General features: G+C 44.1%; 1 protein-coding gene across 4 annotated transcripts in view; it reads right to left on the bottom strand.

Moving 5' to 3' along the window:
* Window positions 1-25,902, bottom strand: part of LOC126849312 (protein groucho-like) — a 66,330-nt gene extending 40,428 nt beyond the window's left edge. Inside the window, exons 1-4 of one of the 4 annotated variants that reach the window (XM_050591024.1) lie at window positions 24,733-25,902; window positions 9,310-9,407; window positions 7,584-7,647; window positions 295-339 (exon numbers count right to left, since the gene is read on the bottom strand). In XM_050591024.1, coding sequence (XP_050446981.1) covers window positions 295-339; window positions 7,584-7,647; window positions 9,310-9,407; window positions 24,733-24,792 — 267 coding nt within the window. In that variant the 5' untranslated portion in view covers window positions 24,793-25,902. Of the gene's footprint in view, window positions 1-294; window positions 340-5,763; window positions 5,828-7,583; window positions 7,648-9,309; window positions 9,409-24,732 lie in introns of those variants that run through there. The other 3 variants (XM_050591022.1, XM_050591025.1, XM_050591026.1) reach the window with 3 other exon arrangements.
* Window positions 25,903-26,156: the final 254 nt, after the last annotated feature.

Here is a 26,156-nt window from a genome sequence, read left to right as displayed (position 1 = left end):
CAAGACTTTGCGCAAGAAGCAACCCCGGGAACCCCGGTCGCGCTATTTGCATGTTATTACCTTGTTTACATATTTATTCAATAGCCAAGATCCCGGAGGGTCGCAAACACCCCCGTAATCGGGGCTTTCTCCTCATTCGACCCTTTAATTTCAGATTAAATCCTGCGAGCGTGCCAATTGGACGATCAATAAATCACCGCAAACACATATCGGTCATGACAATATAAGTTCTCCCTATTTTCGACGATAATTGAGTATATATTTGAATAATATAAGCGGAATGAAATCCCTTACCTGTTTGTGCATCTCCACATTAAGCCCGTACGACATCTCGTAATACTGCAAAAGTAAATGAAACAAAAAGATTAGAACATAATTACATATGTTATGTCGATATTATACGTAATTAGTATATAAGCATAATTGTGTAGCTGAATACATTGTTATATGCGTTTCGTTAAAGCGACGTCGACGTTAAGCGTAAGGTGATGCGTGCATAAACTGCGTAACGCGGTCTTTTCATGCAAAAGCTGAACTTTGCCGGAAGGTTGCTTACACGGAACCCATTTCACGCATTTACATTATAGCTTTGTCATCTTATCCTTTCTAAATACGATTGCACGCGTTATTTTCCGTTAATCAGAAAACTAAGAAACAATATTCGAATAAATTTGCGCCACGAGTGCAATGTCACAGATACAAATAGCACAATGCTTATAGATAAATGATAAATATTATTTTTGTCTATTATTTTAATGATAAAATAATTTCTTAACGTTTTATTCGGCACGTAATAATTATATTCGTAACGCGCAATTCGAATACAAATAATAATGAAAATTAGCGTATAAACATGGCATAAAGTAAAAAAGGCAAAGCCACTTTCCGTATGATTAATCGGATTATCGAGTTTCGTATACCAAGATGTTGCTTGAATCCGTAATGACGGCCGCGGGAAGAACGCCTCGCTGAGGATCCTTTAAGAGCCCCCCTTCGCGATTGCAGGGTTGAGATTATATCGATCAAATGAGATTACGAGATTACGAAAAGCGGACCAAATTGAGCCGTAATGCGAGACCGCAGCCAGTCGGTAAGAGGGATAAGCGCGTCGAGAGAAAATGAGAAAAAGGAAGATGAGAAAGGAGAGCAGCCTCTCTCGCCGCCTTCTCCTCTAACATGGGAGAAAGAGAGAAAAGACTCGTGTGCGCGCAGAGTACACATGTGCGTGTGAGTGTCGAGCAAAGACCGGTTTCTCGTAACATCGTTTCTACATCGTGTGTACAAGACTCAGGGCCGGCGGGGCTGGCTTTAACTAATTCGCTCACCGTGCAGCGGTTCTCATTTCGCGCGCATGAGATTTCCGATCGTAAAGATCGGATTCGCGATCGGGAATAAGGTTCACGCGTACTTAGCGGTACCAAGTTATTGTCGGTTCACCCTTCGCGAATGCGTCGTGTATCGATGCGGTCACGCGCCACGAAAGAAAAAAGCGTATAACGACAATCGTCAAGGAGGAAAGGAGAAAATCCGGCGGTTTGCGATTTTAACGAGCGTCTTGAATATAGTCGCCGCATTATTGCCGGCAGAATCAACGACCGTTGTGAAACGGTCTTTATTGCCCCCGTTGGTCGTAAAGAGCGCACTAAACCGCGTTTTAATATAACAGCGCAGCTACGACAGTCGGTTTAGAGTTTTGTCTCGCGGATACGAGGGGGAAACGTAAATGTAATAAACGCGTTAGATGGCCGAAACGCGGTCCAAGATGGTCTCACGCTCATCAAACGCAACGTTCTCCACGCATTACGATTTTAGCGACACCGGTAATATCTATTTCGCATAATGCGGGTAGAGTTATCGTTAATACTTTAAACGTGAACAAATTCGTTCGAATGAATATTTTACGAACCTGCTTCGGACAGGCCGCGATTAATTAAACTCGTTTGTTTTAATAATTTGATATTCATTCGGCGCGGTTTATCTTCGAAATTACGATTATTTTGTAAATTGTAAATGCTACAATGTATATATAGAAAATATATATGTAGAGAGAAATTTGGCCGTGCATACACGCTTTGCTTTTAAATATAAATTAATTCGCCCATATTTTTATTCCATTCGCGCTCACGAACATTATCAATAATTGCGAAATGTATATTTCAATCGGTCCTGTTCTTGCGAAAATAATAATTTCGCTGAAAGCTTGTAACCTATGTTAGCATATATTATAAAATGTAATTACATATTTAAATTCATCACAATTCTATTAAAATGGCACGAGAATAAATAAAAGAGAAAAACGATTAAAAAAATCTAAATAACAATGTTTCTGTTTCTCTCGCCGTTGCATTTTTCTATTTAAATAAATCTTATATTAAAAAAAAATGTGTTCTTTTTTTATATTTAATGTCTGAAATATAGCTTAGCTTCTCTCTCTTTCTCGTGTGTAGCATTTTGGCGGATTTATGGAGAAAAATTGAAAGTTAAAAAGTGCAGAGTTGCACGGAGATTGTCTTACCAGCAGAGTCCGTTCCAATGAAGTAATTGGCTTTTAATTAATAGACTTCGGTAGGAAAACGGAATTGTCGGAAAGTCAGAATATTAATTATCGCGAGACTGAAGACGCCACTTCTGTGATCAAGACATTTAATACGAACACAGTGGCAAGTCGGCTACGATAATGGCGTAAAGACGTATAAACTCAATAATAACGATTAGAATTATTCACCGAGAATATCTACTATCGATACTTTCAACATTTATATGCATTTCATTCGCGCAATCTTTTTTTATACGAGCAGTCGAGAGAGGAGAACATCTCAGGATGTATTTTTATTCCCGGTGTGTCTTTTCAGCTCTGCTCTTAAAATTGAAGATAAATCGAGCCTGCACATCCAACTGAATTTTCATCCACTGAAATCTCTCCCACTCAGAAAGCAGTATGTCGAGAAAAGGTTCCATTATTATATCTGGAAACTTACTCCATTGGTACTCTCGTCTCGGATTCGTGACCTAGTTGATTGCGAAAACGATTCCCACAATCTCTTTTCAATTCTCGAGCATCCAAACGATATCGATCATGATCGGTATCTACATACATTGTCGATTCGTCCCCTCTCGTAGAGAAAGAAAGGGGGGGGGGAGAGAGAGAGAGAGAGAGAGAGAGAGAGAGAGAGAGAGAGCCTTATCGTATACTCTCCGTCGTCTCTCAATGGAAATCGCTTCTGTTACGAACACACTTTAGGCGATGCCGACATCTGACTCTGACCGCATACGACTTGCAAATTTCGTCCTCAATGTAACCCCATTCCGCGGTCGATTCGAAGCTTTGATTTAATCGAGAAAAACATAGCATACCACGTGGACACGACAACTATTTACGCTCGCGTATTCATGCTACTGTGACATAATTCTCAACAGGACGGAGAGCTTTTAATCCTCTCAACGTGAGCGCACGCGCGATATTCCCTTCGTACCTAATGTTATTTTTATATCTGATGGAGACGTTCGGCGGAGAGTCACTCGACTGGCGACTGGCGCGGTTAGTGCGCGCACTTCGCGAGCGGAAACACGAAACGAAGAACATACTCATACTAATGTATAGGGTGATATCGAGCGAGCGCCGTGTCGGACAAAGTGCTTCGTGGCCGGCGGTCTCCCGTCGCGCTCGCGATTCGCGTGCTCGTAAAAGTTCACGAGCTCGACAATTACAATGAAAGAGTCGTAAAGGCGTAATGCCCCGTGGCCGTCGTAGTGTTGTATAACGACTTCGCGTATCGGCGCATCCTTCGTCTCGCACGACTGAAAACGCGTCGGCCACGTCACGCGGTTTTCTCGCGTGAAAAATTCGAGGGAAACCAGACACGGGGAAAAATAGTTCTATGCTCATATACGAGATGTATCTTGACTGTATTACACGCAAGGTATAAACACGCAGGTAGTGTTTTGAGGAAAATCATCGTAATGTAACGAAGAGGACAACGATCTGCTTACGTTCTCGATACGCACAAAAGCAAATTACGGCAATTATCGAGTAAAATAACCGTAACGCGATACTTTAACCAGTGATTAGGGGGCGGACAAAGCACGACGGATGCGTTTACGATTGTACCCGCAGAAATCGATGATTCGCGCGACGCAAAGCCGTTTAGCCGTTTAGACTGACGCGAGTACATACCTGTTGCTAGTTAACGCCGGCCTAAACTCGATACTACGATAAATTCTTGCTACATCGGTAATCAATCATCAATGATAAAACGACGCGATACAACGATAGCGCAATAAATATGCTTTCGTGTGCTCGTCAATCGAAATTTGATTAAGTGCATTCCGTGGTTTCGCTATGTTTCGCGCCGACGTTCGTTACCGCGCGGTGAACAGAACAATAAGCGTGCGCACACTATATATATATATATATATATATATATATATATGAACGAAAGTGGGATAAAGTGTGATATGTATGCATTTAAAGGCTGTCACGTACGCGCGTGAATCGCGACCCGATCGATCGTACGCGCCGGATAAAGGGATCGACGTACCGATGCGAAAATCGATCGATCGAGGAAGCCAAAGCTCATACCTGGGTAAGGCAGCTCTTGTACGGCGTACACGCTACGTACGTACGTATGTATGTACGTGAGACGATCGCACGATTAATCTTCGTGGCGGCATGAATCGGCGGAAATGCCACGTCCACGCGAGAGCGAGCGCCGCGCATTTTATATCAAGTTATTTGCATCGAACGCGACCGCGCACAGACTACGGCCTATAAATTATCGGCCGCCTATAAATGCACGCTTTGCGAGCTTTGGCCAACCAACTCGGCATCGTAAACTTACGATGCGACTGCGAATAGATGCCTCTAGCTTTATTTCTCGACTCGAAACGATAAATATTTTCTTCACAAGTTTTCAAAATTTAAAAATACATGTATACATACTTTAATCTTTAATCTTAATGTAGATTTATGTATTTTCTTATGAACACTAGACGATATAACACAAAAATTATCGCGTTACACAAAGGCACACGTCAAGATAAACATTCTATGAACGCGCATATTTCTCTCGAAATTTTTCTTTTCTGAAATAATAGATGGGAAAAAAATGTAGATGCCGAGATGTCGTCGGCACAACTGGCGTGAAATTAAAAGCGGTACTCTTCGACCTCCCGCGAAGAAAGTGGTGCACCTCTTCACGCTTCACGCAGCCTAATGAAGACGCATACACGACGACGGTGTATCGCTATAACGAAGATCTACGAGCGAAAGCAAGCCGCGACTCTATACGTGTATATACTCTCGCGGGACAAAGTCGAAAAACAAAGCTGAAAGATGAGCCACAATGACAAAGAAACAACGTGGCACGATGTAACTCTAAATTACTTCCTCTTACATCAAGACAAATATTTTTTTCATCGCGAATCAGATTTCAAAAGATAAACACTTCAAGTTTTTGAAGCGTGTCATTTAAACCTGTCAAAATATTTTTTTTTTTTTTTTTTAAAGAGATAAATATAAATCTATAAAAATTACGTTTCGATATATATTGCAGTATCGCATCGTGGCACAAATTTAACGAGCGAGCTAAATATAGAATATTTCCTATAATTAACGTAACGCTTCAGCCAAGAGGTAAAATAGATTTTACGAGGATTCGTCTCTAGACATAAAACGAGAAAAACGCGTTAGTTGCTTTTTTGCTACAAATACGATTCACTGTCGATTTTTGTTCTGCGATAGGTTCTGTAAGCTTGTGGACTCACCATGACGTAGTGGCGCTGCATCTCCGTCTTCTCCTGGGCGAGTTTGTCCAGCTCCAACTTAATACTGGACAGAACAAGCAGGAAATCACACGTGTAAGCTAAACATTAGTAAGTGCAGGCGACATTCAAAAGCTGTGGAGGCAAAATAAAGGAGAGCATGGGGAGCCTCTATCTTTCGCTTTACATCGGGGGAGAGTCATGTGACACATTTGCGGCCACAATAGAGAATATAACGCCGTTGAACGAGGGATTATCGAGACGTCAACGAGTCGAGGGGTCTGGGACTTGGGTTCCGTGGCGAATAATAAGGGATGCGATATCATGTTTGAAACGGTATAACGATTCGTTTAATTTGTCCCGCATTTTTTCGCACATTTTCTTTTAATCTTCCGAACCGCGATTCGTTCCTTCCACGCCTCCCCAAATTGAGGAATATTGCGGAGGGGTGGTGCACAGCCAAGCCATTAAAAACACACAATTAGTGCAGCCGCAACAAACATTGATTATAATTGTTATATACTGGCCATTGTGTATACGTGTTTGTGTGTATATATATATGCGTGTATCTGCGTATGAATTTCATGTTTATCAAAGTGGATCGTGGAAAATATTGCGAGCGTCGCGATTGCGAGCGAATAATTCATAAAAACGCATTCGTCGAATTTACGTCGCGTTCGATTAACAACGAAGCTCGTATGTAAATATAAACGATCGCGTATACAACGCGCGCGCCAGATACTTGTTGTTAAACGCCAAATGACGAAAATATTATTTCCGTCGAGTGATGATTAATAATTCTGCGAAAGAAAAGGGAGGAGAATGTAATGGTGAGAAAATTCGCGTACTTAATCCACCTCTCGTCCGAAAAGAAAGTTAATACGAAATCAATACGAGAATCGACGACAGCGGCAGTGCGCAGGTTCATTAAGAGTTAATCCTCGTCGCGCCGCGCTTTTCCCCGACGCGTTAAAGCGCATATTAATATTCACTTGGTCGACCACCATGGCGACCCGTCGACGGCGACGTCAGAGCGGGACAAAGACCTCGTCCGCGGTACGGCGATAACTTTTTTAACGACGACAAGCCCGCGCGTCGTATTTTTGTTTAGCGCGGCATTCCGCGCACGGGCGCAGGCAAATAATCTCGCGGTGACGACGAGCGACAAAACCGCTTGTGCACCGCGACAAATGAATGCGTTCGTATGCCTGTAACGCTCGAGTGCATCGCGTTCCTGCTACTGCCGTGGACCGCCGCCGTCGCCGCCGCTGTTCCATGATATATCTGATAATGAGCGAGTATGAGTCGCGTCTCTCTGTATCTCTGATCCATGTTTCTCTCCGTCTTTCTAGTATTTTCGGCGCAATGATAATTTCACCGTTTTCGCGTTTTCCTTCTCTACATACGCGCGCCTAGAACCCCAGTATTATACCTCTGACATTATTCTGCGAGTGATATCCGCGATATTTTTATTCTAATTGCTCTCCAACGTACGCTAAAAAGCGTGTACAAAAAGTACACGCGTGTTATCATCGTGGTTCGGAAAACTCATCTCGGTAAAGTCAAATCGATTTTGTTTTGATAATTTCGCCTCTCTTTTAGCTTCTTCGTAATTCGCTTGCGAAAATTGAAATAGCTCGACCGCGACCGAATGATATCGCTATCAAATTCACGCGCGACGAATTTATTTTAATCCGGGAACAACGGTAAGGTGATTTTATATGACTCTGTGTGTGTGTGTGTGTGTGTGTGTGTTTGTGTGTGTGTATGCATGTGACTATATAACTGTCCCTTTCTACGTTCTCATCCTTCTCCCGGCTTACCATCACGTAATGCCTCTGTATCTCTATTTTTTCACTGGCCAGTTTCTCGCACTCCAATTTAAGGCTGTGTAAGAAGAACAAGAACAGAGCATTAATATCCAGCAGCCCTCGAATTTGTCGGAGCCATTGTCTCTCCGCGTGTCATTCTTCGTCGCGACATTAAGTTAATAACGCGTCGTTTGTAATACACATGTATCGCAAAAATAAAGGAGATTTTACAGTAACTGCGTTAAAGCTTCAACGACGAAAAACTAAATAAAGATAATTTTTATCAATTTCATTATCGTCAGCAAAGATATCATAATAATGTTAAACAAAATTTCCTGTAAAATTTCCATCTTTTTTTTTTCTTTAGGAAAAAATTTAGAAGCCGCCGTGTAATATCCGCCGGACGCGATGTCGTTTAATTTGATTCGAGGAAGACGATAGAATGCACGCGGTAATTTCAATGCGGCATTTAATATTCGTGAAAACCGAATCAAAGTACGCTAGACGTGACGCAATCTCATCTATAAGGCGAAAAATTAGCACGGTATTAACGATCGTGCTTGCGAGCAGCTCTCGTTACGCAAGCGGCAATACTCGGCACAGTCGGAGAGTCAATTAATTATTTCAGATTGACGCCGTGCCAACGATTTACGGGACGATTTATCGAGAATCACGTTGCGCGCTTAAACACGCGCGATTATTACACGCGACCGAGGTAGGCTCTCCTAGTTCACGCAGTCGGACACGTTTTTATCTTTCCGTGATTAATATCTCTATTCGCGAAATTTATGAATAGTATTCACAGCAGTGTATATAGAATTCATTCTAATTTACACAAGTTACCGATATCGCTATTTCAATCATTTTTCTTTTCATATTTTAGGCATTTTGAACATCGTTCGATCTTCGTAAACTCGGTGCCAACTCTTCTTCTACATACACGATTCTGCCAATGATTAGAAGCGTAAATTCGACGATTCGAAGAAATTATAATTGTGCCAACGAGCTTTTGCCAAATCTGCCAAAGAGCGTGATGTATTTAATGAGGAAACTATTGCGCTCTGCGATTGCAGACACGTGCGCGCTTGCACAGCACACAGATGCGCTATCCAAACGCGGTCCTTCAACAGGCCGTGCGCATACTTCGATGTACACAGCTTCCGGTCGGACAAACAATTATCTACCTACGCCCATCGTCTCTACGTCAGAGTTCGTGCGTTTCGCGTGCGCGCCTACGCGATATTTGCACGCACGCCTAATGGATACGGCCCTGCTGCTGATGTCTACGGGCGCGAACCCGTTCGACCAACTACTAACCACCGAGCATAATTTACATTGCGTTCAACTATCCTTCGGGAAAATGTGTAATTTCGCCGAGAAAACGGAAATCCGGTAAATTTTGCTAAAATAAAACCGACGTAAATTGTAGGACAAATTGCGTCAATATCTCGACTTTCTCAAAAGTATTACACTTGTTACGTCAATAAATTAAAAATAAAATATATCGTCGCGCAATTTAGAAAAAAAAAAAAAAATTGTGCAACAAATTTACATCAGAAAAGTGATTTCAGATAATGGAGACGTACGTTTATAATAATCATATTGATTAATTATTAAGATTAAACAGTTTGTAATAAATTAGCTTTATCTCGTTTTATTTTTATTAAATAAAATTAAAATATTACGTACATCCCCGATTGACTGCAATTTACAAAGTTTTTAAAAAAAAGAAGGATACCTATGGTATTGAGCCTGCAAGAAATTGAACTCCTCCTTGATACGATCACACGATTCGCCGACAGAAAGTTTGAACGGCTGCCCAGGCTGCGGTGGACCCTGCAACACAAAAATATCATTAAATGTAACAATGCACCGTAATCCCTTAACGCTATTAAAGCCCATAATACTCCGAGATTTATTCGAAAGACTTTGGCGTCTCGTGTATTCGAACGTAACTCGAAATCGATATACGAGAACAATAAAAATGTTGCCACTTAGATGATAAAAAAACCGTACCACATCCCATAAAAAAATTAATGCTTTTATTTTTTTCTTTCTTTTTTTGAATCTTAACTCAATACATTTTTCTTCATTTATTACATCTGCTATCAACTGCTATCGCTGTTTCCGTTTTTGTACTAACTTTAAATTTAATGATGTTTGCAGTCATGCTTTTGTCAGATAATAACTTTGGTTTTCCAATCTTTAGATATTTTTCGGATCGTAAAAAAAAAATGTCGTATATTAAAAATCCTAATCTCTCTAATAAGTATATTTCTTATATCTCATTTACACCAAGTTCCTATTTGTTGTTTCTATTTACATAGTTATATTTTTTGTACATCGCATTATGTATTTGCAAAACACAAATATAAATAGAGGATAACATAAAACTTGTTTATAACAGCTTAATAGTTTTTATCGATCGAAAGAGAAAACCTTTAAAAATTATGCTATTATACAAACAAACCAGTGACCTCACTATTTCCGTTTGAGTTTGGGAATTGAATTTGTACTCAATTACCTAAATAACTTTAGTAATGATTTAAAAGCATGTCATGTCACAAACATTATTCTTCAATTCTTACATATCTTTGTATACATACAGTTATATTACTTCGATAATCGTTACAGCCTATAAATTTCTTCACCTTATTAAAAAAATTATATATATATATATTTATATATGTTTTAATTTTTTAATAAACAATAATAAACAATAAAAAACAATTACCAAAGCTCTAAACACAAAAAACGGTGGCGATTTGAAACCTTCTTTGGTATATTTACCATCTCTATTAAAGTATGTTTCAAAGTTAATTATTTATATATCTACCTCAATTGTAAAACAATATTGCAAAATTATCTCTTTCCATCGCGGAGTACACTGTAGCAAATGCCGACTGACTTTGGTAACTGCTGTATCAGCGCCCACGAGCGTAAAAGCCACATTATTACCGGTGCTACCCACCTCCGTATACCTGTTAGTAATAACGTTACGAGCGTGTTATCGATCGTTTTGCACGTCGTGCCCCCGCAAAACGGATACGCCACTATGGCCTCGTAAAAGCCGGAATAGCTCTCTCTCCCTCTCCATTTCTCCCTTTCCCCCGTCCGATCGTTCTCCCGCGTCACACGATCTAGATTCCACGGCGGCCAAAGAATGCCGGAATCGCGGTGTTTCGTGCAGGAACTCGCTAACGATTCGCCGACGATCGCGACCGCGTAATGAAAATCGTGCCAAAACTCGTAAAATAAAAATCAACTCCCGGACGCATTATTGCGCTAATGACTTGTCCGTGACATCAGCCTCCAGTCCTCACGCGATACAGTCCAAATATAATAAATATAAATGTCCAACTTAACCGATATTCCTATTTTTTTGCATGTATAAATCTTTCTACTTTTTATATTTGTAAATAAAATAATTTATTATATTATCTTGTTAAAAAGATATTTTTAATTTCTGTAATATTTTTTACCTCTTGTCAAGAGGTAATATATTTTATACTTTATTAAAAAGTAAATCAAATTCTTTTGAGAGGAATGATGCAACGCAAACTCATACTACGCGCCATGTCTTAACTGTGTAGTAGTCCTTTTTAAAGAAGGCTTTGTAGCTGCTTTGTATATAGTCACCGCAAGGTGTTTTATTAATTTCCACGGCTTCGAGTCGGGCTTCTCTCTCAACGTGTGCATTATCACACATGTATGTTTAAATTAGACCGAGGTTTTGCGCGGCAGCCGTGCAATATCTTTAAACGGTTCAAACCTGAGATGGGCGAAGCCGTATCAGACAACACTACGGATCTCGTTTATTTACGCCAACGTACGAGCACATATACATGTTCTGCGACTTTTTTTTTAACGCAACACAAAAATAGAAATTCTCTTTCATCTATCGAATGAAAGAACGTAAGAGCGAAGTTAATGCGAATTGGCGAAATTAGCTAATCGCAACTCCAATCGCTGATCCAATTTGTATGCGACAAGTCACGACGGTCAAGCCAATTAATTTATCAGCTTTCGCTCCTGCGGAGCATCAGACCACAACGCTTTGCTTGTCATTTTCCGGAGTGCAGCCGCTCCAGATCGATACGACAAGAATGTGACTCCATAAGAATATTAAGAATCGTGAAATAAATCTTTTTCCATCAATTGCATTCATAATTGTTATAAATTACTACTTGGAAAACGTATAATTATGTAATATAGAAATGTGAACATATCGAAAAACTATACCTTTAATATATACAAATGTCGAAAGCACAGATATCTTGTCGATAGTGAGAAAAAAAAAGATATTTTTCTCTCCGAGATTGTTTGTGAAACATTTATCATTTTTACATTTTAATCGAATGAGACTAACGACCGATGGCCTTTCGTATGGATGAGAGACGGAAAAGCAACACCGTCGAGCGTGCGACGCGGTTTATTAGCGTGTCCGTCGAAAAGCGAAGCGCGCGAATTATGTCGTTTCGACGAATAATGAGAGAACGTAGCCGTCGCGCACGTCAATCAGTGTCCTTTACGTGTCGCGGCCGATTTAATTATCCGATTGATCCGCCTCCTCTCGCGCATCATCAGCCGCGCTTTTTTTTATTTTCCGCGCGATCGAGAGGCTGGGCGCGTTATCGTCCCGACAAGAGCGTGAAAACGATAGCCAGATTCGCGGATAACGACGAACAAGAATTGGCATTAAAGCGCAACGATCGCGCTTTTATTGCTTTTCGAGTCTCGCGCGACATTTAATACATCGAGGGCCGCTGGCATGATACCGGATTGCTGTTTCGCAATATATTATCGCAAACGGCTCAATGGAGCGAGGAGGCCGCTCAATGGACGTTCGTTAAAGCCGACGACGACGGGCGACGTCGCCGTTTACGGACAACGCTGCTCCTGCGGCCGGTGACAAAGAGAGAGAGAGAGAGAGAGGAGAGAGACGAGACAACCCGACCACGCTAACAGCAACTAGACCCAATCGGTTGCGTTTGCAGCCACTCAAGTACGCTTAAGTGGCGCGTATCGCCACGTCTAATTACGTTACCTCCATCGATCGCGCCCCGTCCGTCATCCACTAGATGCCTGATTATCGGCACGTATTATCGGACAGGTTAACTGCTCTCTACAGTGTGTCCCCGTGTGTGAGATCAAATCCGTAACCAAACACCAGGCACGCGCGCGCTCAAGTGCCAACAACATTTGCTCATCTCGAGATACGCTAAACGGACTTGCATTAGTACGTCTAATGCAAATTGAAATGCTACTGGATTAATCAGACGTATGCCTATTTGAGATATTCTCGAAGAGAAATGTTCAAAATTTCCTCTTGTATTTCCTATGTATAATCAATAATAATAATATTAAAAATCTTTAGTTAATCACATATTTCAATTTACATATCAACTTGTTTTATTTAAAAAATTATAAAACTATTTAAAGCTGCTATTAAAAATATATATTGTCGCAATTTTTCCTAAAGGAAGACATTGAAATTCATTTTGATTAGTTACTTCGACAACGTAACATTCGAGAGAAACAGCCATTTGTATTATACCGGGAGCATCTGATATACCACCCTAATCAAAGAGATGGTAGAGTTCTGAGAGTTGGTGGCCGGGTGTACTCGTCCGCTTTACTTAGAGACTCTCGTGAGAAACTCGCTAAGCCATGGCGGGATTACGCAAAAGGACGCGACGCAAACAACACAGGGAGAACGGACGGGAAGAGCTTCGAGAGGGTCGGCGGTTTTCGTCGTACCGCAAAACCACCGACTCGTGGCGCGGATTCCAAAACCACCCGGCGACCAGAACCGACCGCGTTCGCCCTATAAGCGAAAACCTCTCTCTCTCTACCACCTTCCGTTATTCCGTGAGAGAGCCACTGGTCGCTCGAAATATCGTCGAAATATAGCGCGCGGGCAGAGAGAGAGAGAGAGTTCGTAGATATCGAAATACGCTTCATCTCGTAACGGTTTAAGTACCGTAATCTGAATTTCCTGAGAATATTCGATAACGCGCGCAAGATAATCACAACCACAATCGACAATACAATGAGTAGTCTAGTTTAATGTAATTTTTACAATTTCCGTAAGAAATTGGCCGAAAAACGATACGGAAATCGATGCGCCCGATATATACAAACCGATTGCAGGCGAGCAAGCGACCTCGGCAAACCCGAGCACGATCGAATGCCGAAATTATGCAACGCGATAACAATTCCTGTAATATCGCCAGACAATACGCCTCAAGATTTGCATGAGGTGCGGAGTGAGAATACACGAAGCCGAGGGGGGGAGAGAGAGGGCAACGGACCGTACGAGCGGTTGTATCTTATTGATCATTATGATTATTCCCCGTAGCAGACTGCGAATTCGCCCCGAGACTGCGGGGCACGACCGCTATTTGCATAAGCAATGCATTTTGATTCGTAGACCCACATTGTACTCGGCACACAGGGCAATGACATAAATAATGCATAGAATAATGATAGCGCGGGGCGCGCGCGACACGGCTCGGCTCGGCTCGGCGAATCGCGCGCGAAAGCGAGTCTATCGCGAAACGAGACGATTTTCGCGCACGTAATTCTTCGCTATGTTGAAATTGCGGTGCGCCGCCGTGCCCATGGCGCATGCATTTCGTTCTACTCTCGTTAACCATTACCGGCGCGCGCTATGTAATCCGTCATGTGATTCGCGCAATCTTCTCGCGTCGCGCTCAAATCTCATCGTATGTACGCCGCTTTATTTGAAAAAATGCCAATACTTCTAAAGTTCTAAAGTTTATGTAAACGAGAGAAAAAATATATCTTTAATGTATCAGAAATGCGAATAAAGCGAGCATTTCTACTGTTAAATTGAGACTCGCGCAGTCTCGCGTATAATATTCGCTGAACCGTTTACTTAAATTTACGAGAAGCACGGGAATATAGAGTTAACGTATACAGAGCGTGGTTAAATAAAAGCATCGCGGCGCAAGATGCTATTTCACGAGAGGAGGCGGTAATCTGTGCCAACAATGTATCTATAATAACGTTCTTTTACACGCGTCAATCTAACCCGTCGCGTAGCCCGCGATGACGCCAAGCGAGCTGCAAACACCTGACGCGAATATACACACGATTCTCTGTCCCGACATAGGCAGGCACTCGTGCAGATCGCTCGATAAGAGGCGACCGCGGTAGTTTAACCCGCCGAGCAATTAAGACGATACGATCGGCGCTCTCGCGAAATAACGTCACACCGACACGGCGCTGGCTGGATACGTGAATAAGTGCCACCCTACTCACTCTCTTTCTCTCTCAAACGTTGATGTATTTACACTCGAATGCTTTGCATGCAATGGCGTCTCGCGTGCGCACGACGCGACAACCACGACCACGACGATGACAACGATGACAACCAGCTGTGCACGCCAGAGATCGTCGCACAGGGAACTTAACTTAATAACACGCGCGGATGCTGACGTTTATACACTCCGTTTTACTGTTAGCGTTGGCAAATGTTGGCATGACGGCTCTCTATCGAAACTGACGTCCTCCTTTTGAAACATGATTGCGCAAAAAATCGTTTTACCCGTTTCGACGAGAGAAAGAAATAAAGTGCGCGGATAAAAAAGAAATTGGCGAAATGTGATCGCGCACCCACGTGTGGATTTGTCAGCACAGTAATAAAGAGAGTATGCAGCAGTAGTGATTCACAATTATTGCGGACAGAAATCAAAAGGTTATGAACCCCTGTTGTATTTTGCGCGGATATTACATCGGACACATTATAAAAAGAAATGTTAGACGTGACAGGCTCGAGGTGAAACACGAGATAACAGAGCGACAGAGAAAACTGGGAAACGTGGAAAAAAAAGAGCATATGAAAGAAGGAAGGAATAAAGATTAAGCGAACAGAAGCCGCGGGCAAACAAAGGGCCCGAGAGCTATGATTCGGCCGTTCTGAGTAGACCAGGTAATTACTAGTTGAACCTCGGGGAGAGAACGAGAGAGAGTCTTTTTCCTCTGCGCTTCCCATCCTCAACCAGCTCTCGACCTCGTTGAAGCTGAGAGAAAAAGATAGAAAAGGAGAGAGAGAGAGAGAGAGAGAGAGAGAGAGAGTGAGAGACAAGACTCTCGGGCGAGAGAAGAAAAACTACGATGGTAGATAAAAGCGCCACGAGAAAACTCCGTCGGACTGCGCGAATGAGCCGCGCGCGTGGTACTTTAACGACACAAAGGGAGCTCAAATATCGGCCAACTGTCGTGGCCCGCTGCTGCTGTCGCCTCTCCCAACTCTCCGGAACAACCGTTTGCTCTCCTCGTCTCCCTTTCATCGTCTGGTACGCTCGGTTGCCGGTAGAAACGTGAGCAGGAGGAGAAGAAAGGGAAGGGGACTTTGACAAAAGCGACGGCGCTACAAAAGCTCTGGCGATAATAGGAAGCACGGCGGGAGCCACCCTGGCAGTTCGGCCACCTAATCTGTTACAGTCATAAACCCCGTTCTCGCCCTCCTCCTCTCTACCCCCATGCCTGCCGTTCACGGTGCCGCCCTTTTACGAGCTCCTCTCCCCGAGAACGACTCACCCTTACGCTCGTCACTTCTTTCTCTCTCGCTTTAGAATTTTTTTGCAGATTGATTCTATCAGCGGGGCATTCAACCCGCATTGTCAACGAAATAGTCATCTTATAGATACGCGCGCGAATAAATCGAATTAACATCGAACTTTGCGTCGCAGCTTCTCTGTGAATTTTTAATATTTGACGATAGTCAAACGATGTTCCTTTTTTTTCCTCTCTCGATAGAGCATCGCGCCTCTCGTAATATCAACGGTCCTTGAGGGCGTCGCGCGATACTCGACGGGGAATCTGTAACACGAGGGTCGTCTCCCTCGGGACCGAGGGGAGAGATCGCGGGAATATGTTATAATTACCGCCAAACTCAACGCCGGAGCAGGAGTCAGGCGAGAAAAGAGGGGAAGACGGGATCGTACCTATCTACCTACCCTCTTTCGTTTTCGACACTCGCTACAATGCCGTCCCCTTCCGATTTTCCAGCGCCCGATACTACCGGCCTCTTTCCCCCTCTTTTTACGACATCCCGCGCATCGCGGCGCAGCCAGTAACGTCGAAATGAAATTTCTAAGGACGAGGACGGTCGTCGACTCTCTTACCGCTCCCTTTTCACGATAATCTCGTTACCCACGCCGACAATCGAGGGTGGAAGGCACCCCTTGTTGTTGTCTGCCACCCTCGTGCGACGAGGGAGTGCGTACGTCGAGGCAATGAAATCCGAGCACGCGGCCACATCTCTCGAGAGCATCTAAATTGCGATTCTAATCGCCGCTCTTGCGAGCATCCCCGACCGTTTCTATCGTGGATCATAAATGCGCGATCACGCTGAGTCATAATGCGCATCCGCCCGAATTGAAAATGACAATCGATGATTCTCGACGGAAGAAAAAAACATTCATGAAAAAACTCACGATTAGGCATAAAAGTCAATAGAGTGAAAATGAAAAACAAAACCGTCAGAAAAAAAGAAAACTTCAACGATAAATTTACACATTCTATGAAATTAAAAAAAAAAAAAAAAGAAAAAGAAAACTACAAGACCATATGTCGTACAATCGTAAGAAATAAATGATTTTTGGCCTATACACGGCGGCGATCACGACGGGGCCACTCACGAGTGAACTGCATTCGATGCGCTTCGAAAGTTTCGTTTTCGCATTAATCGTTTTTCTATGCTCAGCCCAGCTCGGCGAAGAAAGAGAGGAAGGAAGAAAGAAAGGAAGAGAGAACTGCAGCCGCGGGACTCGTTGCTTCCCTCCGGCGATCGAATACAAGTCGAAAAATGAAACGAATGCGGAGCGGTGGAGTGAAGGGAGGAGAAAAGAATGTCTCCCTGATGTCTCCGGCTTGTCGAGCCATTATCGAAGCTATCTCTCGACGGTCGACTGCGAGCGTTTTTAAGAGCGCAGTCGACCTTTATCTGCGAACAAGCTATAGCTAATGTAGATCCCGACTGTGCGACTCAACTTTATCCCTTTTTTTTATGTCTATCAAGACCTATAGCCCCGCGGGCCGACTTCGTAATACCTGGAATAGAACTCTACACAGAAAACCGCTTCCCCTATTTTGTAGCTTCTCGTATTTCAAAGGAAGAAGTCAATCTCTTTGCAGCAAGAAAAATGCTTTACTTTATGAAAAAACAGAGAACAATTTTTACACAACGAAGCCATGCATATCCAGTATCCCTTTCTTATTCAAAAATATTGGTGCCATATTGTCTGTATAAAATACAAGATATAAATAAAAAATACAAGAGATCGTAGTGTATTTGTGAGCGATACTAAACGGAGAAAGCGAATAAACGAAGAACGCGCGAAGAGGACGAGAAAAAAAAAAAAAAAACGAAGAAAAAGACGAAAGGATGGTAGCCGCGGACGAGCTCGAGACGGTAGTATACGGTAGCCGGCGTGTATATCATTAACCTCATCTTCGTTTTTCGTCTCTCTCTTTCGCGCGCGCACAGCCCCCAGCAGCCGACCACCCCACCTTCGTGACAAGCATGAGTCTCAACGGGTCCGATGGAACAGGAATGTGCCGTCTTGTTCTCTCAGCCGCATCGCATCTCTCTCTCCTACTCGCGCGCGTATGTATTCACTCCCGCGCGCGCGCGCGCTCGCGTTCCCCTCGATATGTCTCCCATCTCCGTTTATCCCACGCGATACTCGTCCCGTCTCACTTCCAGATGACTCCGACTCGGCGTAGCACAAACGAGTAATTAACTATCTCCGTGTGGGACACGTGTTCCCATCGTGTTCCTTCTCCTTCTCCTTCCGTTTGTCTCTCGCTTCCACCTCTCCTCCTCTCTCTTCTCACCCAGTATGTCTCTCCCGTTACCTTCTACCTCGCTCTACCGACTCTCTCCGTGTTTGCACACACTCTCTTATGTTAATTCGGCTTAACGCCCAGAAGGGGACGAGAGGGGACGAGACGAGTGTTTCGTTTCGTCTCGCCTGGCCGAAAAAATTACGGACGATCACGAAGAGGGGGGCCTACGACGATTGGGGTGGTCATGGACGATCTCGTGGAAAATAATAGGGATGTTCGTCCACTCGGGTGTCACGATACTGGGGAGAAGACACGAGCAGAAATCTAAGGGTCGTTCTTGGCCATTCGTGGGATATAAATGTGCCTAACGTTATTCGTTTTGCACTTGCGACTTGCGTCTTTTCGTGACAACTTTACATTAACGTCCCCGATGCCGCTAATTTTCAGCTCATTTTTCGCATGAAACAGCTCTCGACAAATTTGACGATAGTTTGTTTTGATTATAAACTTCCAAAATTGCAAACAATATTCGAAAAACGATTTATTTCCAGTCGACAAATTTTTTTTTCCACTTCACAGTTTTCAATTTTCTCCAGATTTTTTACAACCGCAAACTTTCACGATTTATCATTCGATGTGGTTCGAATTGGAAAAGCATTGCGTTGGCAACGATCGATAGTTAGGTAGATAGACAGAGAAAGATAGAAATAGAGAAAGAGAGAGAGATACTAGCAATAAACTCGATTATTCCGACGTAATCCACAGCGAGCGTCTAATGGGCGGGTAGTAATACCCGGTCGCAAATTTATCCATAGCATTCATCTTCCCATTAGCGGTGAATAATTCCGTTGGCGTTTACGTGTCAATTCCCCATTCGTCTGGACTGTAAGATGATTGGCCGCAGGGCAGAGGAGACGGTGTCGTCGCACGGTCACGACCTCTTCCACTCCCCCTTGCTCGCTCTTATATTCCCGCTCGTTGAAAAATCGAGAGATCAAAAGACACATGATAGTGGATAACATTATATACCGCTTAGTTGTCGATAAAACGGCTTAGTCTATAGGCTATGTACTTTCACTAAACGCACTTCCTTATTTAATTCTAAGTCAATATTTCTTCTGCAAAAATGTGCATCGAGGTGCTCATAATTCTCTAATTATAAACGATTATAGAAACAGGGAGCTTTTTGAAAATCAAACTTCATAGAAACAAATAAATAAAATTATATTTTTCATATATTTTTTAAAATTATATTTTATTTATATTTTTAAAATTAGAAAATTGCGATAAATGATGACCTCCATTGATAATTTCGTTGAAGAGAAAAAAATGGATTCAAAATTAGCTAAACACAATCAACACTTTGCATAAAGTACACTTAATGTAAAATGCATTCTCGATTTATTTTATGTATGAATGTTATTTAACGTACGGTCCATACGAGCAGAGTTATAATGTCATGATATAATGCAAGAATGATATTATCAAGAATAGGATATTACTATTATATTTACTATAGATTAGTATATTAATGGTCGGTTTAGTCCCCCCCGTTATTTAATCCGTCGATCAACAGTTTATTCAGCGAAACCTAATCTTTTCACTCACCGATAAAGACAAAGGAAAGAAAAAGAAAGAAAGAAAAAAGAAGAAGCATGTGGTCACGAAATCTTGAACACGAGACACTCATCGATATGCTGCACAAGGTAGAAACAGCGTGTGACGGAAAAAGGAAGAGAGGCGGGAAGAGGGAAAAACACGACAAACTGCCAAGTCTAACGCCAATTAGTGCCATTCTCTCGTACGAATGGGTCCGAGAGGTCCAAAGGGACCTCTCGACCAGGTTCTCTCGGACTTTCTTTTCACCTCCTACTACTACCTGCAGATACGCCGAGAGCAAGCCGTATTTACCGCTTTATGCGTATACAGGGTATCCGCAAACCGCAACGGGCACTATTTCAAACATGGTTTCCGTGACAAATGTGACGTTGGCTCTTTTTTAACGAGAATCTTTTATGGAACGTTAATTTTGAATAGGAAAACGTCACGATAATTAGGCGTGAAATTATATCTCCATACAGAGACAAGATCTAGGTAAAAATTTAGCTCGAGTCAAAATGAAAAGAAGACAATCTGAGTTCGGATAACGAAAGAAAGCTACAGGAAGCTAAATTAGAAATAATCATGACGATCGGTTCTTTAAAACTCTCAGTCGGGCTCTCCTTCGGTCTTTCAATGGGCCAATTTGATCCTGAGAGTTTCGGGAAAAATCTTAGAAACTTGAGATCTCGGGTCTAACTGTTGTAATATATTAGGGAGATTATTTCAGCAGGCAGGAAAGAGAGATCCATTAAATTGTATGATTCATTCGTTTACGCGTTTAAAATTTTCTAGCGGCTGTAAAAACAGCCGGCGATCGAATAATTACGCAGTCTAGCGAGATATTTAATCATCATGACGCGTGTGTTTTTCCTTTCTTTTTCGGATCGCGCATCAGCGATTATTATTTATTACGTCGTAAAGCGTGTCGTGTTGAACAAAGAGACAGAGAGCGACATAGAATAAATCGTTCGTCGTATCGAGCGTGTTGATCGCGACGGGAGAGAGGAGAGAGAGGGGCGGGGGGGGGAGAAAGGCAGGCATCACGCCCGGCTCATCATCGATTGCGTGTATCACGCGAAACCGCTTTCTACGCGGTCATCGCACATTAACGTGTAATTGTATCTAAAGGTAAATACAGACGCGATAAAATCGGTAAACGCCTCGCGCGTTACGCGTTAGCATCGGCAGATGTGTGCCGCTATTGCGCGATAAGACCGCCATCGGGAAAGAGAAAGCGCAGGGTGAGGAAAGTGGGAATTAAAATCGTCGCTGCTCACGCACCGCACCGCTCGTCGCACATACACACACGTAAAGATGTACAAACGCTCACGTACATTCCGCCGCAGAGTTCCTCTATCCATTCGGCGGCGCGGCACCGTGTAATTACGTCGGGCGAGAGCACGAGATCGCGATCCGGCTCGGCCAGGAAACGTATAATGGGAGTATAATGCGTGAAATTTACTGGCCGCATCGGCATAATGGACGACGTGACGCTCAAGATATCACCGTGATTCCATATTTCCGAGCGGTCCGCGCGCGCGCGCACGCTCGCTCGACGCGCCGAAGCGTAGCGCCAGTTCGCGTCAGTTTAGATCTCGGATTTTAATACGAGCAATTACCGAGACAGGACGGTGCAGGCTGGACCGGATCGCCCCCGAGATTTCATCGTCCCGTCCCGTCCCGTTCGCGCCATCGAATATTCGCATCGCGTCGCGCATTTATCGCGCGCGGTCTTGGCCTGTAATTTCGTCGAGTCGAATTTCAACGTTGCATATATCACCGGATATCGCTGATATACGCGGGAATTCAAATTAAATTAATTCCGTCACGGTAGCAAGGAAGAGTCTGTATTTATCGAAGAATCTGAATTTTTAACGAGATGGTATTTATAAAGTTGCGCGCGTGACTCTTAGCACTTTGGGAATTTTCGAGCATCTGGTCAACACGAGTAACGCGATCGTTAGAAGAGTAGAAGAGCTAGAAGAGCTTCCTGTATTACACATTATCCTCTTTATATGTGCCGTGAGAGAACCGCCGTCTTGTGCATAATCCGAGATTAACATATCACTAATTAAGCAGCATATCGACGCGTCGCGTCGTACGAGAATAACTTAAAAACGCGAGGAAGGAGTCTACGACCGGTTTACGCGCCAACGGGCTGACGAGCGCGCACAGGCGAGTTTTTTCAGCTGCGCGCATTCAGACGCATTTGAACAGCGTGTCGGAGCAAACAGACCGATTAAAAGTATCAATATTTACCGAATCGGGGGTCCTGCGCAAACGTGCGCCGTGCAGTTTACAGGAGGTAGTAAACCTGACGCGACGGCGAGGTCCGGTCTAATGCGCGCGTGTGTACGCGTGTAACGCCGTCCCCACCCGCCCGTTGACATTCGCAACGTGTACCCTACTAACGTCAGCGCTTCGCACCGTTGTTCGTTCATCGGTCCTTTCCCGCTAGTTACGGATCGTTGCTCATCGCCCCTCTATATACTTACTCTTTAGCCCTATAATATTATATGAGACGCGCAAAAATATTTTCAAGATGCAAACTTTCAAGATGCGAATAGAGAAAATGTCTGTTAAATATAGATGTAGAAGAGAACCCAAAAAAATTTCAAAAATGTAAACCTTCTTCATGCATAAGAGCGAGGATTAAATATGATCTTAATACTTGATACATGTGTAAAAAAAAAAAAACAACCGCCGATGATATCGATATGAGTAATATTTATATACATTTAACAAAAAGCATAATGTGATATCATACTGCCATAGTATTTAATGAGATAATTTTTAAAATGTATACATCGAGAAATTAAGCTAAAGAAAAATGTTAATATATGTACCGTGTGTCTTATATATTACGAAAGACCCCGTATATATGACAGACTGTTGTTGGCCGATCTTTTCAGAGGACTTTTCCATCTCTATATTCATCTTTCACGTGCTACCTGGCCACATCCGGCATAAACGACTATTATTATTATTGTTATTAGGGGTTGAGTCTTTCTTTGGGGTTCCCATTATGGTTACGGTTAAGCCTGTTCTTGGGGGCTAACGACACAGAATAAAACGACGTTTGACTTTTGCTGTCGCACGTCATAGCGATTATCGCTTATAATGACCGATTTCTTTTTCTATGAGTCACGTTTCGCGAGCGCTTGTAACTCGATTCGATTAGCGCGCCGGTCGCAAAAAAATTGTTTGTCCGTGGCATCTGTGGCTACGCCAAACGTCATCGTTACGAGTTAAAAAAAAGGCGTTAATATCCAGTGTAATGGTCGGCGAAACGTTATACGAGAGTCGAGCGAGAAAGAGAACCGAGAAACGGCGAACGTGACGGGACTGCGCGCAACGACAGTCCCGACAGTCTCGTGGTAGATGATGAGTCGTGCGCGACGACGACGACGACTAAGTCGCCATTATCTCGACCGGGCCATTAAATGCAGACGCGAACGCCAAGTCCGGACGGGACCGGACCGCGGCGCGGACAGCTTCGCTCGCTCGATTCACGGATCAACGACTCCGACGTACCGTGGCGAAACGCTTTTCGCACGCCCGCGAGGCTAATGTCGGACGATGGCGAATGCGATTGTTCCGCGCGATTGTTCGTATCGCCGAACTTCGAAGCGTAGCGGAGAGACTACGCGTGTGCGTTATTCATACATTGGCGCGAATTCAATATATAGCTTTACGATACTTCAACTTAACTTATCGGTAGTTCCATATATCACGCATGCAACCGCGATGCACGTGGCCGCGTTACCGCAGACGCGACGCATGATTTTCTCCGCGCGCATCGATGAAATTTTAGCGCGCGAAATCCGATATACGCGAGCGTTTCCGCTGATCGAAATCGCGGAATTAGCGCGTCCTCGACAGACCGAAACACGAGAAGTTTCGCCCGGAGACGACGACGGATCGTATTACGAGGTGCAAATCGCCTGGTCGGAGTAACGGGAGAGCAATCGAGCGCGAGAGACCGCACATCGGGAGAAACCTCGTCCGCTTCCCGTCGTTTCGCGCGGAGAAAAGAAATCCTGTTGTCTAAGCAAGCGCAAAAAATAAATGCTCGATAATTTATGAAATCAGAATAGTCTGAATCAGAAACAAGCGATCAAGGACGAGGTTAAACAGGGTTAACAACGATGTAAATTACGAACGTAAATCAGATCGTCGCGCGCGGTCTCGCCGCGCCGGTCCGCGCCGGCGCAGTGCGTTGCGACGCGGCGGTACATTAAGTATGCAACGTGCTGTAAAATAGACCGGAGGTTCGTAGCGGTCTCGAACAAAAAAAAGAGAGAAAGAATGCCGCGCGATCGAAGCGGCCATTTCGCGGAGCAAGCGAAAGAGCGTTCGACGAGTTTGAGCTACTATATATCAACGTCGAGCGATATCGCGACATCGCGTAAACTTTTTAACTCCGGTAAATCCGAAGCGAGCAATTCGTTCTCGTGCAAGATACGATCGCGAATCGCTCCATGAAATATTCGCCTTGTCATCGATATGTTATCAGTCACATTCGGCGGATAGAGAGAGAATATTTGGAGATAGCATTGTGTATTATAATTTATTCGATCTGAGAATTTACGTCGATTGAATTCGATAGCTATTTAATGGTCACGCGCACACGCAACTGCGGTTACGTAGTTTATCCGCCGAATGCCATTGTTGATACCGGGGAATAAATAAACAGGCTATTATTATTGTTATTGATAATTGAGTAATCGCTACTCACCGGATGCCTGGCAGCGGCGGCGGCCACGGCGGCTGCGTTGATTCCGGCGCTAGGATACATCCTTCCTGCGTGATTTCCCGCTTTAGCGAGTTCACGGGAACAACTTTTATATATGTATATCTATATATAGATCTCACACACACAACACACACACACTGAGGCGAGGTGCGCCCAAATTTTAAAGCGCGCCAAGACGCGTCATGTCACGCGATACACTATTCCCCGACGAGTGCGTACAACTCCTCTCAACAATAACAATAACAAACAACACAAGAGTAACAACCGATAACGGAAAAAAAGCGACGACGACCGGAAAAATCGAATTATATTCAGGACTGTGGCCGCTACGTCTCCGATCGGTACTCTCGGCGATGACGTGTCGTCTCGCGACGTGCGTTCCGGCGCGACGCGATCGTGAACGTGATCCGCAACACCCCGTTTCCTCGCCGAAAATCCATCGGCGATCTCCAATCCATTCGTCACTACCGTCCCATCTCGATCGCTCGAACGTGCGTAGCTATCTTGACGCGCGGATAATCGACGGCGGTGTCCCGGATCGCCGGGTTAGATGGCCGTTACGTTCATTCGAGCACGAGCGACGGAACGAGGAGCAACGATCTCGTCGACGGCCGTCGCGTCTCTTTGTGTCCACGGCGTGCCCTTTTTTTTCGGTCGGTAAGGCAGGAAAAAAATTGCAATCGCCGATGCCGACGCCGCCGCCGCCGTCGTCGCGCGTCGTTGGCGTACCTCTCGGCGCGCCGGAAAAACACCGGCTGAGATTATTTTCTATCACTCTCCCCCCTTCCCCCTCGCCGACAGACGAGAGAGCACGTTCCTCGGTTTATTACGAGATCTATATTTACTTCAAACTCGTAGCTTCCTCTCGATGGCGTCGCGAATAACACACTGGGATACGTCACACTGGCACACACTGTACACACTTCTCGTTGTTTACTCAAAACTCGAGACGACGCGCGAGCGCGCGCGCCCGATGGTTTCCAAGTCACTCCGAAAACGCGACGCCCGATTAAAAGCGTCCTTTTGTTACACAAAGCTACGACGACGGATCTCGATTTCACTGGCAAGAGTTTTCGAAACGGTAACGCGAGAATATTTGATGAGCGTCGCGAAACGTGCGTACAAACGACATAGACGAACCTGTCGCGATAACGGCTACGAAGCGACTGGTGGACAAACCGATAGAGGGGAGAGATCGCGAGATCCCCTCTACGTCTCCTCCCACCGCGCCGCTTCCTTCTCCGTTACTCTACCTACCCCCTCCTTCTTCCCTACTTCTCTCTCTCTCTCTCTCTCGTCATCCTTTGCCCCTCGTCGCTCACGGCCCCGCTACTCTGCGTTTAAAGCCGCCAAGCATCCCCCTCGAATGTCTCGTCTCCTCCACGCTCGTATTAACCGGCGCGATA

This window comes from Cataglyphis hispanica, chromosome 4 (assembly GCF_021464435.1).
Source record: "Cataglyphis hispanica isolate Lineage 1 chromosome 4, ULB_Chis1_1.0, whole genome shotgun sequence".
NCBI classification, from domain to species: Eukaryota; Metazoa; Arthropoda; class Insecta; order Hymenoptera; family Formicidae; genus Cataglyphis; species Cataglyphis hispanica.
Note: the sequence above shows the minus strand (reverse complement) of the source record. Positions and strands in the feature narration are given on the sequence as shown.